This window comes from Gossypium raimondii, chromosome 7 (assembly GCF_025698545.1).
Source record: "Gossypium raimondii isolate GPD5lz chromosome 7, ASM2569854v1, whole genome shotgun sequence".
NCBI classification, from domain to species: Eukaryota; Viridiplantae; Streptophyta; class Magnoliopsida; order Malvales; family Malvaceae; genus Gossypium; species Gossypium raimondii.
The window spans coordinates 10,387,226-10,405,707 of NC_068571.1; the positions used below are offsets into that span (position 1 = coordinate 10,387,226).

The 18,482-nt window shown below is 34.3% G+C and overlaps 1 protein-coding gene across 1 annotated transcript; it reads left to right on the forward strand.

Annotated features, from left to right (window-relative positions):
- Positions 1 to 1,404: 1,404 nt before the first annotated feature.
- LOC105801781 (receptor-like protein kinase FERONIA) lies at positions 1,405 to 4,455 on the forward strand. Its single transcript, XM_012633067.2, has one exon. It carries the CDS (start codon positions 1,536 to 1,538, stop codon positions 4,263 to 4,265), a length of 2,730 nt encoding a protein of 909 aa, XP_012488521.1. The 5' UTR covers positions 1,405 to 1,535; the 3' UTR covers positions 4,266 to 4,455.
- Positions 4,456 to 18,482: the final 14,027 nt, after the last annotated feature.

Below are 18,482 nucleotides of genomic sequence, written 5' to 3' on the forward strand. Positions count from 1 at the left end.
ACAATATTGGTTTTATATGTTTTTATTTAATTTTCACTCATAGTGAATGAAAAGTAATCTAATTATTCAAATCTTTTTACCTTACTTAAAAATTATATAGTTCTGAAATATAATTTTTATTTTCTGTAGATTAATGTGTAAATTTGTCATTATGTAAAAATGAAATTTGTCACCATATTTTAATTTTATTGATCTTTGTCCTTGTACATTTGAAATAAAGATAAACTTACCATTCAACTTTTAACTCTATATTGAATTTTACAAGTTCACTTTTGCTTGATTGGTTTTGATTTAATTTAAATAATTCAAGACAAAATTAATAAAAATATTTTTAATATTTTATTTTTAAAATTAAAATAATGAATTAATTAATATAATGTTAAGTATTAATAAAACTTTTATTTATAAAAAAGAAAGTAATTTTGCTGTTTTCATTTTAATCACCATTCACAACTTAATTTTCACATTTAATAGATGAGTCTCACATGGTCCTACACATTTTAAGGTGATGATGGTTTGATTATATATTAATGGACTAAAATTAATGGAGTGAATATTAACTCATTAATTTATTATTAATTATTAAAATAAAATATCTAAAAATAAATTTTCGGTAAACCTTGCTTTTAAACCATCAAAATTAAATTATAAATTTAAATTAAAAATCAAAGATGATGGCTAAAATTTAACAAAATTCAAAGTTCAAATCACATAAAACTTGAGTTATAAGTTTACCTATATTCTTAAAATATAATTACAAATATCAGTTCAAATAAACTTGAGTTGCAAATTTTAATTCACCTATATTCGTAAGAAGATGGACATATTTGCAAGTGAAATCTGAACAATACCAAATAGTAAAATGTATATTTCCATTTTTTTAATATTTTATACTAAACATCATATGAAAAGAATATTTATAGTTTTCAATTTTTTCTTTCTTTTTACTTTTCATATTTAGTGGGGCTCAATCGAAACAAACACTATAGTTTCCTATACTTTAGATAAAGACATGAATGAACATTCAATTAAAACTCCCAAAATTCCAAATTCGTCATTGGTGAGAATAGTCCCTCTATTTGATTATTCTACCAATACAATTCCACTTCTGTTTTCTTCCTCTCTTTCTTCCACTTTCTTCCAAAACAAACAGAAATTTAATGCTAAAGAACAAAAAAAAATCTCAGTGCATCTTAATATTTGGATAGCTGAAAAATAGCACCAAAAGGTACTGCCAAAAGTCAATTCTTGTTTGACTAAGTTCACCGTTACCCATATGCAGTAGAGGAGACGGATGATAATAACAAATGGTTTTTAGTGACATTCTATGGAATACACATAAGAAACAAATGTTAAACTCTACTAACTTTGACTAATCAAATTACGAAAATGAGAATTTGAAAATTCAATTGTACAGTAACTGACCTTGTCCTGCACTCCATCTCCACTTCACTATTCATTTCCTACCTTTCTTCATTTCTTATCCCTTTCTCCATATCTATCTTCTCTCTCTGCCTCTCTGTTTTTCCCTTGCAATGGAGATTCCAACCAAAACACCAACTTTTTCCCTTCAAAACTCGTTCCCCTGTCTCTTCTTCTTCTTCTTCTCCAGTCAATACATTGTGGTTCCTGTTACAGCAGATTTCAATGTTACCCCTTACCACCCCATAGAAAACATCGCAATTGACTGCGGTTCTCCTTCCACCAATGCCTCGTCTCTCGATAGCCGTTCTTGGGTTGGAGATGGCAATGGAAAATTCAGCCCCATAGAGCCACAAAACAACAAGTACAAATCCTCAGCGACTAAAGCTGTATCTCCACCGCCCTCACCAGTTGATAATGTCCCCTACTCCACAGCTCGTCTTTCTTACTCACAGTTCACCTATTCTATTCCCCTCACTTCTGGCCCAAAGTTCATCCGCTTGCACTTCTATCCAACTTCATATCCAGACTTTGACGACCCTTCTAAGAAAGCTTTCTTCTCTGTTGAAGGTGGGGGTTTTACCCTTCTCAGGAATTTCAGTGCTTCACTCCATGTTGTACCCGAAGTTCCACTTATCATCAAAGAATTTTGTATAAATGTAGATGAAGGTCAAAGGTTAAACTTAACCTTCACTCCTAGTCTTGATATCACTGATTCTTATGCTTTCATCAATGCCATCGAAGTTGTTTCTATGCCGATCAATCTATATTATACACCAAAGATTGATGATCACGGCGTACCTTTTGTTGGCCAGGCCCCAGGAAGCTTGTACACCCTAAAAAACAACACTGCCCTTGAGATGATGTATCGAATCAACGTTGGTGGGAGGGAAATCTCGCCAGAAGACGAAACTCAAATGTTCCGGAGCTGGTTAAAAGATGACGCCTATTTGACAATAGCCAAACCAAGTGCTTTTCCTGTTAATGAAAGTATTAATCTCACCTTCAGCAGTGATACAGCATCGTACTCTGCTCCAAGGGAGGTTTATGTGACTGCAAAGACCATGGGGACGAACAAGACCCAGGATGAGAACTACCAGCTGACATGGGAGTTTCCTGTTGATTTTGGGTTCAATTACTTCATAAGGTTACATTTTTGTGAGTTCCAGAGAGAGATAACCAAAAATGGCGATAGAGTGTTTGAGATCTTATTAGCTAATTTAACTGCAGAAACTGCAGCAGATGTTATATATTGGAGTGGTGGAAATGGGATTCCAGTATATCGGGATTATGTGGTGTCAATAGGAAAGAAAGGAAATCAAAAGCAGCGAAATCTCACTATTGCTTTGCATCCTTCGCCAGCTTGGAAAACTATTTATTCTGATGCAATCTTGAATGGGCTTGAAATCTTCAAATTGAGCAACCATTTTGTTCTTGCCAGTCCAGATCCAGTTCCAATAAATCAAAAAGAAAATTCACTACCCACATCAACCAAGCCTAACAACAAGAAAGCAGCATTCAGAATTGTGGTAAGCGTAATATCGGGCTTTATTGTTCTTTCTCTTCTTTGTTTCTTCATTTACCGTCAAAAGATGAGAGTCAAAGATACCAGTTCCAGTAAAGGAGTTTCACAGTGGAGTCAGTTTTCTGGTAAAGGAGTTCCAGTAAAGGATTCAACCAAGTGTGGTGGCTCATCTCTGCCTTCTGATCTTTGTCGTTACTTTTCACTGTCTGAGATCAAGCGAGCAACCAGCAACTTCGACAATGTTTTCATTATTGGTGTTGGAGGTTTCGGCAACGTTTACAAAGGATTCATCGATGGTGGGGAGACCCAAGTTGCAATCAAACGGTTGAACCCTGAGTCTCAACAAGGTGCTCACGAATTCAGGACCGAGATCGAGATGCTTTCCCAGCTACGCCACCTCCATTTGGTCTCATTAATCGGCTATTGCAACGATGACGGTGAGATGATTCTGGTCTACGATTACATGGCTAATGGAACACTTCGTGATCATCTTTACAACACCAAAAACCCGCCTCTTCCATGGAAACAAAGGCTAGAGATTTGTGTTGGTGCCGCTCAAGGGTTGCACTATCTTCATTCAGGTGCAAAACACACCATCATTCATCGAGACGTTAAGACAACAAATATCTTGCTGGATGAGAACTGGGTGGCTAAAGTTTCAGATTTCGGATTGTCTAGAGTCGGCCCCACTAACATGTCCCAAACCCATGTTAGCACGGTTGTGAAAGGCAGCTTCGGGTACTTGGATCCAGAGTATTATCGTCGTGGACAATTGACTGAAAAGTCTGATGTATATTCATTCGGTGTGGTCCTTTGTGAAATATTATGTGCTAGGCCACCGATTAGTCGGTCGGCCGAGAAGAATAAGGTAAGCTTAGCATCATGGGCTCAAGAATGCTATAAAAATGGAACACTTTACAATATCATTGATCAATTTTTGAAAGGAAAGATTGCACCTGAGTGTTTGAAAAAATTCACTGAAGTGGCAATGAGTTGCTTGCATGATGATGGAATCGAGAGACCATCGCTGGATGCTGTGGTGTGGGGGCTACAGTTCGCACTACAATTGCAAGAAAGTTCAGAGGAGGAGCCCCTTAAACCAAATACCAGTGGTGGCATTGAAGAAGACATGGATGAGTTTAAAACCTATGAAATGGAAGATGAGAGTGGGGAAGTGTTCAGTAGCATTGGCGATCATGTCATGAACTCCAAGAGCACTACTTCTTTCAGTTTAACAAGTGATGAACAAAGTTTTTGTATTAAGGATTCTAATAAATACTCGTCTAAGGGAGTGTTTTCCGAGATTAGAAACCCATAAGGACGATGATCCAAACATGAAGCTTGTTGGTAGTTTTGTTGAGTTCATTTGTGAAAGATCCAAATAAATATTTGCTTGATTTAAAAAAAAATGTATTGTGATATTAGATATTTCAAGGTAGTTTCATGTACCTATGTTAATCACCAAGGTATTCGAATATAAACGTAAACTGCATTATATTTTTATTTAAGAGATTGTGAGAGGTTATGAGTAGGTTTAGATATTGTATCAAAATTCAAGATTAGAAATCATGATGATACAATCATATGAAAAGAAGTAAATTTAAAAAAAATTAATACAACAGTCAATAAATCTTATGTTATGTATTCATTCATTTTATGCTTGAGCTTTTATGCTGACAATTGAATTCTTGGATTGAGATTTATGATGTACTAATCCATTTGTTGTATCGTAATTCTTGGACTGAGATTTATGTTTTACTTGTTTTAATACTTAACCCAACAAAATAATATATGTTTATTACATGATTAACAATCTACCTACCAAACGTTTTGACTACAACGGACTATTTATTCATCATGTTAGTATACTAGTTTTTTCTCATGTTAAAACATATATATTAAATTGTTGACACCATTTTTTTTATAAAACAAGGGTCGTCTTGGATTTTGAAAATGAAAACGAATATAGGAGTCGCCACTAATCATTTTTGGAAGAGGTGTGATTGGGTCACCTCAGAAAATGGTTATTTTTAATAAATGACTTGATTTATTAAAGCAGCGCTTTTTTGGTCTATGAAATTCAGAAAGATGGGTTCGAGAGTCTGTTACATACGAGGAAGGATTAGCATCCTCGTAATGCCCAAAAATTGGTACCTAGTTGATTAATTAGTGTCTTAGTATCGAGAATTGGAAACTTTGAAAAGATTCAAAACATAATCCTTTATTAAAATGCTAAAAATTTTCTAGAAAAGGGCATATTTTACGTTAATCGACAAAGAGAATTATATTCTGTAAGTTAAGACACAATGTCTTGACTTCACGATACGAGAGAAAATGCCAAAAATTTTATTTTCTCGAGAGATATTTGACTATCTCGGGTTTAGAAAAGAAATCATGTCCCGTAAGTTAGAACACGATCTTTTGCTAATTCTCGAGATCATTTAAAAAACTCATGTTTGAAAAGATTCGTGTATTTGAATTTATCGAGAAGGTCGAAACCCTGTAAATTAGGGTACGATCTTATCGAATCAAAACATAAGGTTTTACTTGTTTTAAAATCATGATTCATGCATCAAATAAGATTAATCTAACGTGAAATGTTAAAAATAAAACAAGGTGTTAATATACGTAACAAAACGATAATGAATACGATAATATGAGCATAAATATCACGGCGACAATAAATAAAAGATAAATAAAAGAAGAATCAATTATGCAAGATAATAAGTAAATAAACGAGTTGAATTAAAATGTTTTTTTAAATGAAATGAGCATATAAATAAAAAGGTGAACATAATGCTAAACAACGAAACAATAAAGGAAATAAATAAAATTATAAAATATAAAATGTATATATGTATGTGTATATACATAAAATTATTAAAATACTGAAGAATATATGTATGTATGTATATTTTAAAATTATGAAATATAAAAATATATGTAAATATGTATATATACATATATATGTATATAAGAATTATGAAATATAAAAATACATAAAAGTATGTGTATATACATGTTTATAAAATTAGAAATATGTACGTAAGTATATATCATAAAATGTAAGCATATATATATATTGAAGTCATAAAATATAAAGACATATACACGTATGCATGTACATATGAATTTTAAAATTATAAAACATAAAAGATGTATATGCATATGTGCGAATCGTAAAATATGTGCATGTATTCATATATATTATAAAAGATGTGTATATATATACCTATATAATAAAACTTGGAATTAAAAGGTATACATAAGTACCTGGTAAGAAAAATAATAATACAATATTAGTGATATTATATAATAATAACAATATTAAAATAATTAATTTAGTAATAGAATAATTAAAATAATAAACGGAGGATTAAAATGAAACTAGACAAAATTTTAGGACAAATTAGTAACAAATAGGAGAAAAAGGACCAAAATGATATGCGTGACAACTAACGAGTCCAAATAGGCAATAAAACCCAAATCCGCACACGTGTTATTCACTAGGGGGTCCGCATACGAAGGAGTAAATTGAAAGAGAATTAAAAGTATGTGGTAAAATAAAAAATAAAAAAAAGCTGAATCGAAAACTACGAAAGAAGCGGAAGGACTCGCCGAGAAAATATCCCATTAGCAAGGAAACATGTGGATCTGCTCTCTGGGTAGGGTCGACACGCGAGTAAGGGGCCAAAACGACGTCGTTTTGGTCTTTGAGCATAAACCCCAAAACGGCGCCGTTTGATGTGCTTATTTAACCTAAAAATTTTCTAAAAATTCATTTTTGTTATGTTCTTTTAAAAAAAATCTCAAAAACCCATCTCTCTCTCAAACCCCCACCCTGCTCGGCCTAAGGTTCCGACCGTTGCCACCGCCGTAGCGCCACCGTGTTTAATGGTCGGCGCTACGCAAGAAGGGCGTTTTGAACCCTGGTTTTTGGCGCGCACAAAGGCAAAGCCTTTTTAAATCGATGGGCTACAAAAAAAGGTGTTTCGAACCCTTCTTCGAACCTAGATCTGACGCCGACGGAGGGTCACTGGTAACGGGATCGCAAGCCGATTCAGGTAAATCCTTCCCCTATTTTATTTGTTTCCTTATTAAGCGCTTGACACAGATTCAAAAGAAAATAAATAATAATAAACAAAGTAAATGACTTTTTAAAAGAAATCGGGGAAAAAAACCTTTTGAATCTCTCTGTTTCCTTTTTTCTTTTTTCCTCGTCTGATTACATTGAATTTTTGCTTTTATAGCCAAATACATATTTTTGCTACTATTTGTTTCTGCTATTTGTGTTGTTGTTGCTTGTTCTTTTCATTTTGCAGGTGGCGCTGGAGCAGGTGGGTATGGCGGTGGGGATGGGACGTGCAGCGCTGGGCAGTCAGAAGACAAACCTTGGTGCGGCGCATCTTTGGGTCATTTGGGTCATTTGGGCCATTGTATCTTTGGGCTTTATAGGTCTTTTTTTATTTGGTTTGGGTTTATTTGGTGTTGGCCCTGGCTAAAATTGGGCTGTACAGCTGCCCCTCTTTTCTCATTGTCGTGTAACGAGAACAAAGCAAAGACTAAGAAAGACCAATTTTGCCCGGTCTCACCAAATCTTGACTTCATTGGGCTTTTCTTTTCTTCAAGTAGCCTCATTCCAGTCCATTGTGTCTTGTTTCTTCGATCCACTCTTCTGCAACTTCAAATACGACTTGTAACTTCAACCTACTCTGCCGCAACTTTAGGGAGATGAGATTTGTAGTTTTAGTCTGCTTCATTTGGAAAGATAAGATTCACCGTCTTTGATCTGCTCCACTACTGCTTAGGGAGACAGGATCTGCAATCTTCAACCTACTTCACTGCTGCTCAGGGAGATATGACTGGTGGCTTAAATCTGCTTCCCTACTACATTGGGAAGATAAGATTCATCGTCTTTGATCTGCTCCACTACTGCTTAGGGAGACAGGATCTGCAATCTTCAACATACTCCACTGCTGCTCAGGGAGATAGGACTGGTGGCTTAAATCTGCTTCCCTACTACCTTGGGAAGATAAGATTCGCCGTCTTTATCTGCTCCACTACTGCTTAGGGAGACAGGATCTGCAATCTTCAACCTACTTCACTGCTGCTCAGGGAGATAAGGCTAGTGGCTTAAATCTGCTTCCGTACTACCTTGGGAAGATAAGATTCGCCGTCTTCGATCTGCTACACTACTGCTTAGGGAGACAGGATCTGCAATCTTCAACCTACTTCACTGCTGCTCAGGGAGATAAGGCTAGTGGCTTAAATCTGCTTCCCTACTACCTTGGGAAGATAAGATTCGCCGTCTTCGATCTGCTACACTACTGCTTAGGGAGACAGGATCTGCAATCTTCAACCTACTCCACTGCTGCTCAGGGAGATAAGACTAATGGCTTAAATCTGCTTCCCTACTACCTTGGGAAGATAAGATTCACCGTCTTCGACCTGCTCCACTACTGCTTAGGGAGACAGGATCTATAATCTTCAACCTACTCCACTATTACTCAGGGAGATAGGACTAGTGACTTAAATCTGCTTCCCTACTATCTTGGGAAAATAAGATACGCCGTTTTCGACCTGCTCCACTACTGCTTAGGGAGACAGGATCTATAATCTTCAACCTACTCCACTACTGCTCAGGGAGATAGGACTAGTGACTTAAATCTGCTTCTCTACTATATTGGGAAGATAAGATTCGCCGTCTTCGACCTGCTCTACTATTGCTTAGGGAGACAGGATCTATAATCTTCAACCTACTCCACTGCTGTTCAGGAAGATAAGACTAGTGGCTTAAATCTGCTTCCGTACTACCTTGGGAAGATAAGATTCACCATCTTCGACCTACTCCACTAATTGCTTAGGGAGACAGGATCTACAATCTTCAACCTACTCCACTGCTACTCAGGGAGATAGGACTAGTGTTTTTGATTTGCTTCACTACCAGTACAGGGAGACAATATCTACAATCTTCAACCTACTCCACTGCTACTCAGGGAGATAAGGTTTTATTGTCAACACGTCAGAATGCTCTGATCACCTCACGTCCCATTATAATCAAAATTTAAGCCGCCCTTTTTGGGTTTTCAACTCAAATCCCCTTTGGCCTCAAGAAGCCCTTTTCGAGTTTTCACATTGGCCTCTCTTTTTTCTTTTTCTCTTTTTTTCCTTTTTTCTGAAGTATATTTTTATATTGAATCTAAACTCATAGGATTAGACATGTCCTTGTTATCCCTTCCGGTCAAAATCAACGTTTTTCCAGATAAGACCTTCCACATAAGGTCCTTTCTAGTTTGACATCCACTTTCTTATGAAGTTCTTTTTTTGTATAGGAAGGATCTTCTTCAATACTAAGTCCTTCTCATGGAATCTTCTAGGGCGAACTCTTTTTTTTTCCTGTAAGCTTGCATCATTTACTTTTGGCACATTTGACCATGATGGATAACTTTGAACATTCCCCTTTAATCAGGATTAGATTCAAAACTTAGAGAGAAAGAATTTTGTCTTCCATGGGTAAAACCGCGATAAGCCCAAGAGGAAGGTATTGCCCTAGTAGAGTTTTTTTCACTGCACTATTCACTTTGGGACGAAATGGTGTTAATCTTAAACAGTCTGCAAACCTTTCGATATTGTGCTGTTGTTCAAATTTAGCGTGTTGTTGGATATGAACCTTTTTGGCATTCCATACCAACATATGATTTTTCAAAAATTTTTTAACTGTCGACTTTGTGACATTGGCATATGAAGCGGCTTCTACCCATGAAGATAAATCGATAACCGCCAGAAACTTTTGGCAAGATCGACCCAATAACCTTCATGCCCCCACATAGGGAGAATTTATGGATTCTATTGATTTTTTTTGTATGGTAGGATCTATTTTCTTATTCCACCATCCTTAATAAGTCTGGAGATAGGCTATAATCTATGTCATCTTTAAAGTCATAAGATCCCTCTAAACACATGTCTCGTTCAAAAGGAGATTCTGAGTCTGTAGCAGCATCACTCATGTCATTGATATCTAGGGACCTATTGTAGGTACAAAATAATATATAAAAAATATATGAACTTATGAGTAATTATTTGTTCAGTATGATTATAAATGAATGAAAGAATGATTTGGAAGAAAATCTAAAAAAATGAAAGAATAATAAAAATTATTCATAAAGAATGAAAGAATATTGACTCAAAAATAATCGCAAAGATATATTTCATTAAAATAATGACGTTCAGACATGAGCATATTTCACAAAGGAGTTCTTATTGCCTCTAGGCTAAAAGTAATAAGTGTGTTCTGAATATTACTCTAAGTAAACTCTAAATACTACAGGGTCTCTTCTGCAGTCCAATTATTTAAAACACTCCCGGGTTTATAAGGGCGAATGTCTAACAAGGTCTCTTCTTCAATTGTTTCTTCATATACGGCGTTGATGTAAATGTTTCCCAACATCTTTTCATTCATCGCATTAATCCTGATTATCAATAAGATTGGGCAGCAGATTTTCTGTACTAAGTGAATCATTGAATTTGACAATGCTCATACTAATGAGCCTTTCAACCACCTTTTTAAAGGAAATACAATTTTCTATGGAATGCCCCGTAATTCCTGCATAATAGTCGTATTGCGCATTTGTGTCGTACCATTTCGGGTACGAAGGCTGTAAAGGCTTCAAGCAGAAAGGGGAAACAACATGTGCATCAAATAAACTTTGATATAGCTCCCGATACGACATTGGGATTGGTGTAAATTGGGACTTCTTAATGTTTTACTTTGTGTCGAATTCTTGTCTCGGAGGGATCTGATGACTAGTAGTAACCATCCTTGGCTGGCTTGCAGTAATCGGCTTTGAATAACCCTCGTTATACCTACTCGCATTATTCACCTCATTTTTCCTTTTCCTTGGGGCCGTTAAAATATTAATTTTGGAGTTTGACTCTCACCTTTCCATTTGTAACGATCTTTAAATTGTTTTAAGAACTCCCCTCTCACCTGTTTTGTTTCCACTAGATCATCAAGGACAACAGGATTAGTTAGATTGCCCCTAAGGTTGGAACCTTAGCCTATTGAGAAATTCACTAGTGTTGAGGTACTGGTCTGGTATTGTGGTCGGATGTTAACAGTTACCCTTTGTGGATATGTATTTGGTTGTGCTTAGACGTTTGTTGGGGTAAAGCTTGGAAAATAAGTGGGGTCTTCATTATCATCCCCAAAGTGAACCGCTGGGTTTTTTTCTTTTTCCTAACCCTCTATCCAATAACTGGGTTAACTGGCTCATTAGATTTCTTTGGACTTCTAACATCTGATTCTTCATATCCTGTTGAAATTTGGTTAATTGCTCTAGCATCTGTATTTGCATCTGCTTTAATCTCTCAATTCCTTTAGTTTCTGTTTGCGTACCGCAAAGGTGTTGGTTTTCCAAATTAACTGAAATAATTTTATTTAATTAAGGTCTTTTAATGGTTGTTAATACATATGATACGATGAAATGAATGCAAAAAGGCGTCAATTCTAATTCAATTTCATTTTGAAAACTTTACTAGAAAACAAACTTCATAAGATAGATTACAGATACGGCTTAGCCCTAATACTTAGAACTCTAATCTTCCTAAGTAACAAGGCTAACTCCTGTCCCCGATTTGATTCCAACTCATACTTCACGCTCAGCGTATCGGCTTGTACTACCAAAGTCTGCAGGTGCTCAGTTACCTCTCGAATTTGAACCACGGCTTCTTCCATAATATGATCTATATTTCTAACTTGGTTCTGAAAATAGTGAAGTTGCTCATTCTGACGATCTTCGTTAGCTTCCAAGTACTCGATCTGGATCTCACAATTTTGCAATGCCGTTTTAAACTTTCCTATTCTTTCTTTCATTTCCTCAATTTTCCTCAAGCTTGCTCTTAATTACATTTTAGAATTCTTATTTCGATACCGATGGAGAGATCCTTCTAACTCAACCACTCTATCCTTTAGTTCGTATTTTTCCTTTCAGTTCTCTGACAAACTCTTCTCTAGAGCCTTATTCCATATCTAGACCTCTTAGAATTTCCTTTCCCATATATCGGCCTTGTTCTTTTCTTCTTGAATCTCTTTACGCCACTACTCCAAAGTTTTTCCCAACCTGGTAATTTTCATTGATAAACGTAGCTTCTTATAATCTGTCTTCAAGCTATCTAGATCCTCCTCTGCTTTAGCTTTTCCTTTTCTTAATCTTTCTGCCTTGAGTTTCTGAACATCCACGTCCAATCTCAAGTTCATCATTTTTTTTCTATTTGCTCCATCTTCTTTTCTAATTCTGTATTTCTCCTTTCAAAATCTTGCTTTATGATTTCTAATTCAAAAGGGATGACTCGCAAATGTTCCTCTATCGACTGACTGTTTTCGTAACTTAGGTCGGGGATATTATCATTGATTCTTCTAAGCCACTAGTCATTATACTCAGGAGTTTTCATTGGACCCACAGCTAATCTCTTCATCCGATAAGTCTGGTTCTATACATTGGACATTTCCTGAATCTTCTTTTTGTAACCGTCACCTTTGTATGAGAATTCACACTCGACTAGTCCATAAGTTGTGGGTATAAACTGCCTTGACCTATACTGCCTAAGTACCAGCAACGAGGCATAACCAACAGCTCCCTAAATTCCCAGCAGTTGAACCCAGTCAAAATTACCGCATCGATACAAAATCTCAGCCAGAAACAACTAGAGGGCTCTCCATTCGACGTCATCTTCACGCAGATTCTGAAGAATTGCCATCCACTTTTCCTCCGAGATGTCACCCCTTCTCGGTGTAGCTACTATCTCTTTCAATGGTGAATAATTTTCGGAGAAGACCCGATACGAAACCTTATCAACCTTCCAGAAGTGACTGTAGAACCATAAGAAAGTAAAAGCTGCGCACGTCCGATGAATCTACCTTCACTCACTCTTTGGTAGGTATTTAGCAACCTGAATATTTCTGCCAAAATAGCTGGAACTGGTGTAACCCCCCTGTCGAGCCGATCAAACAAATCAATGACTGCCTCATCCATGTGTCTCAAAGCCTTGGAAAAGACAACTAGGCTGTATAGACTCAAAGTAAAGACATCTACCCTTTTCTTCGTATTTAAGTGTGCTAGAATTAAATCTTTCAAATTCTTCTAAGGAATGCACTTGCTATCCCCCTTCTGTTTGATTCGAGCTACAACCCACTGCTCACTCATCCCAGTTATGTTCATTAACTTCTTCAAAAAGGTCGATACATTTACAGCTCTTGAGTAGACTCTATCGACTTGAATTTTTGAACACCAAAGTAAAGCCATATACTCTTCTATCGTAGGCACTAAGTCGACTTTTTCAAACGTGAGCCCGAAACAGATGCTTGTCAACCTTCATATCTAGCAGATACGACAAATCTCTGTAATTAGAATGGAATAGCTGTCTACCCTTATCATTCCACTGACGCCAAATTCCTTTCAACTCTTACAAACTATTCTGAGTTACTCTAATACGGGTAAAGTCCCACAATTCTGATACATATCCTTCAGCCAAACTATCACCTCTCTTGTGCTGTGTCGTTTCTGACTAAGCTCAAACAGCCACATTATCTTCCACCTTATCAAGAAACCCCCTTTCCATGACAAGCTTTCTATATAGCAACCGAATATGAACTAACACATTTTATGAGGAAATGCCATGTAATTGAAATGTCATGCATTCAAAGTAAAACACAGAAAGTCAATATTAAGTATAAACATACAATCCAAGACAATCCAAGAATAAAACACATATTCGGGTATCTAATAAGGCTAGAGTGTAGTTCTACCTACGGTAAGTTCCTAAGGTTCACTACATACGGTTTGGCTTCTAGGACAAAGGTACCCGAATCGGTAGATTCCTTGATCCTCACCCATTATAGGCTCATGCGGACCGAGTTTGATTCAGGGGAATACATTTCCCTATAGCTATACGGAGATAAAAATCACACGAAGATATAGGTACGGATGTATCCCGAAAGTGATCCACTATCCTATACGAAGGTGAAAACCTCACGAAGGAATAATTTCTCACTCCCACTTAAAAGGGTAAGATCAACTGATCATGCGATGCAATATATAGTAGATACCAAATCTTAAACCAACACAACAATTATAAATCACCATGATGAAGATCGTAATAAAGATGAATGAAATGCAACGAAAGGATCTTATATTTAAACCAAGTTTTCAATTTTCAACAAAAAGACAAAAAATAATAAACTCGTGACTTAACTCTCTTGTTTGTCCCCAGCGGAGTAGCCAAGCTGTTGACATCATTTTTTTGTAAAACGGGGGTCGTCTTGGATATTGAAAATGAAAACGAACATGAGAGTCGCCACCAATCTTTTTTTTTAAAAAGGTGTGTTCGAGTCACCTCAAAAAATGATTTTTTTAATAAACGACTTGATTTATTAAAACAACACTTTTTTGGTCTACGAAATTCAGAAAGATGAGTTCGGGAGTTTATTAAGTACGAGGAAGGATTAGCATCCTCGTAACGCTCAAAAATTGGTACCTAGTTGATTAATTAGTGTCCTAGTAGCGAGAATTGGAAACTTTGAAAAGATTCAAAACATAATCCTTTATTAAAATGCTAAAAATTTTCGAGAAAAGGGCATATTTCACGTTAATCGAGAAAGAGAATTATATCCCGTAAGTTAAGACACAATGTCTTGACTTCACGATACGAGAGAAAATGCCAAAAATTTTATTTTCTCGAGAGATATTTGACTATCTCGGGTTTAGAAAAGAAATCATGTCCCGTAAGTTAGAACACAATCTTTTACTAATTCTCAAAATCATTTAAAAAACTCATGTTTGAAAAGATTCATGTATTTGAATTTATCGAGAATGTCCAAACCCCGTAAGTTAGGGTACGATCTTATCGAATCAAAACATAAGGTTTTACTTGTTTTAAAATCATGATTCATGCATCGAATAAGATTAATCTAATGCGAAATCGTAAAAATAAAATACGGTGTTAATATACGTAACAAAACGATAATGAATACGATAATATGAGCATAAATATCACGAGCGACAATAAATAAAAGATACATAAAAGAAGAATCAATTATGTAAGATAATAAGTAAATAAACGAGTTGAATTAAAATGTTTTTTAAATGAAATGAGCACATAAATAAAAAAGGTGAACATCATGCGAAAAATCGAAACAATAAAGGAAATAAATAAAATTATAAAAATACGAAGAATATATGTATGTATATATATTTTAAAATTATGAAATATAAAATATATATAAATATGTATATATACATATATATGTATATAAGAATTATGAAATATAAAAATACGTAAAAGTATGTTTATAAAAATTAGAAATATGTACGTAAGTATATATCATAAAATGTAAGCATATATATATATATATATATATATTGAAGTCATAAAATATAAAAGACATATACACGTATGCATGTACATATGAATTTTAAAATTATAAAACATAAAAGATGTATATGTAGATGTGCGAATCGTAAAATATGTGCATGTATTCATATATATTATAAAAGATGTGTATATATATACGTATATAATAAAACTTGGAATTAAAAGGTATACATAAGTACCTAGTAAGAAAAATTATAATACAAAATTAGTGATATTATATAATAGTAACAGTGTTAAAATAATTAATTTAGTAATAGAATAATTAAAATAATAAACGGAGGATTAAAATGAAACTAGACAAAATTTTAGGGTCAATTAGTAAAAAATAGGAGAAAAAGGACCAAAATGATATGCGTGACAACTAACGAGGTCCAAATAGGCAATAAAACCCAAATCCGCTCACGCGTTATTCACTAGGGGGTCAGCATACGAAGGACTAAATTGAAAGAGAATTAAAATTATGTGGTAAAATAAAAAAATAAAAAGGCTGAATCGAAAACCATGAAAGAAGTGGAAGGACTCGGTGAGCAAATATCCCATTAGCAAGGAAACATGCGGATCTGCTCTCCAGGTCGAGTCAACACGCGGGTTAAGAGGCCAAAATGGCGTCGCTTTGCTCTCCGAGCATAAACCCGAAAACGGCACCGTTTGATGTCCGTATTTAACCTAAAAATTTTCTGAAAATTCATTTTTTTTATGTTTTTTTAAAAAAAAAACCTCAGAAACCCATCTCTCTCTCAAACCCCCACCCCGCTCGGCCTAAGGTTCCGGCCGTTGCCACCGTCGGAGCGCCACCATGTTCGGTGGCTGGCGCTGCGGAAGAGGGGCGTTTCGAACCCTGGTTTTCGACGCGCACAAAGGCGAAGCATTTTTGAACCGATGGGCTGCAAAAAAAGGTGTTTCGAACCCTTCTTCGAACCTGGATCCGACGGCGACGGAGGGTTATTGGCGACGGGATCGCAAGCCGATTCAGGTAAACCCTTCCCCTATTTTATTTGTTTCCTTATTAAGCGCTTAACACAGATTCAAAAGAAAATAAATAATAATAAACAAAGTAAATGGCTTTTCAAAAGAAATCGGGGGAAAAAAAACCTTTTGAATCTCTCTGTTTCCTTTTTTTTCCTCATCTAATTACATTGAATTTTTGCTTTTATAGCCAAATACATATTTTTTCTATTGTTTGTTTCTGCTATTTGTGTTGCTGTTACGTGTTCTTTTCGTTTTGCAAGTGGCCCTGGAGCAGGTGGGCATGGAGGTGGGGATGGGACGTGCAGCGCTGGGCAGTCAAAAGACAGACCTAGGTGCGGCACACCTAGGGTTTTTTGTTGTTGTCTTCTTCTAGGTTTTTCTATTATTGGGTCATTTGGGCCATTGTATCTTTGGGCTTTATAAGTTTTTTTTATTTGGTTTGGGTTTATTTGGTGTTGGCCTGGGCTAAAATCGGGCTGTACATAAATAAGTACTTTTCTTATGTTATTACAGTAGTAACCAAACGAGATGTTAATGTTACAGGTCAATCGAATATTAACTCAATTACGAAATTATTAAAATATCCTCTCGTATACAAAAAAATATTTTTATAATAGTATTTTATCTTTTCATATAATAAATTAATAAAATTTAATTCTAATGATTTAAATTTGGAACAGTATGAATAATAAATAGTTAAATTTATCATTGTAATAAAAAATAAATTAATTTTATGTGAAATCATAATAAATATATTTGTTAAATAATATTTTTACCTCATAAATAAAAATTAAGTAATAGAGTGTGAGGTTAAAAAGTAACGGAAAAACTTTAAAATTAAATTTATAGGAGTGCATACCAACATAGAGTTTGTTGAATAAATTATCTATCAAATACTTAATTTCAGTAGAATTATTAATGATTTAGTAAGACACAAGATTAAGATGGAAACTAAACTCGAGTCATTTGCCTTTTACAATCAATTAGATATTTTAATAAATTGAAAGATTAAGTGTTGAATTTAAGTTATAAAATATATTCGATATTTTTAAAATTAAATAATAAATATTATTAGATTATTCAATAAAAGATAATATAATCTTAAATGAAATAAAATAAAATAAAATAAAATAAAAACCATTGAATTTATTCTCTATTAAGTGATAAGTAAATTCCTATCTACTTATCATTTTCTATACCTTTTGTAAAAATAAAATAAAATTCTATTGAGTAGTTTTAATTGTGGATTATCAAATGTTCTTGAAAATATTAAATTTTAGTTGATTGAATTTTTCAACATTTTATCAAAAGAGCTTCACTTAACAACCTAATAATTTTGCAAAAAAAAAAGGATGGAAACAGTTCTAATTATTTAAAATAAATAAACATTCCATTTATCGAATCAATTATCTTGAGATAAAATGAGTTTCTTGCAGTCTAAAAACTTTTTGGAATTGAGATGATAAACAATCCTTGAGCTTTTTTTTTTTTTTTTGCGAAGATAATTTGAAAAAAATCAGTTAAGTTTATTAAAACTTAAGGTAAATAAAAGTTTATATTAGTGTTATTAATGGGCGGGGTTGGGCCAACTAAAAAAATTTTAAGTCTGTTTTTTAAGTTCGGTTCAATTTAAAAAAGGTGTAAAGTTTTGTTCAAGTCTGGTTCAGAGAAAATTGTTGAACACCGAGTTTGGTTCACTCACCTGTATTAAAAATTTTTAAATTATTTTTATAGAAAAATAAATTTAAAAAATATAATACATCAAATACATTAAAAACATTAAAATAAATGTTTATAACATTAAAATAAATACAACTTAACAAGCAACCATCTCTAAAATAGTAGCAAAATTAATAATAAAACAATAGTTATACAATATCCAAACAAGAGAATAAAATAGTAGCAATATAATAGCGAAATAATAGCAAAAACAATAAAAAAGAAATTAGTAACAGTTTTTTTTTTTTAAATTCAACGAGACCTGACCCGTTTAGAAAATGAGTTTTATTTTTTTTCGAAATCTATTTTTTAAATTTATATTTTTATTTAAATCTTCTCACTTTTTAGACGGGCTTTCAAATCGGGCCAACGTTACACATCAACAAATCTAGTTAACACCCATTTTGACAAAAAGAAA

Excerpts from the sequence above, each read along its gene's own strand:
- LOC105801781 (XM_012633067.2), top strand. The coding sequence starts at position 1,536 with ATGGAGATTCCAACCAAAACACCAACTTTTTCCCTTCAAAACTCGTTC.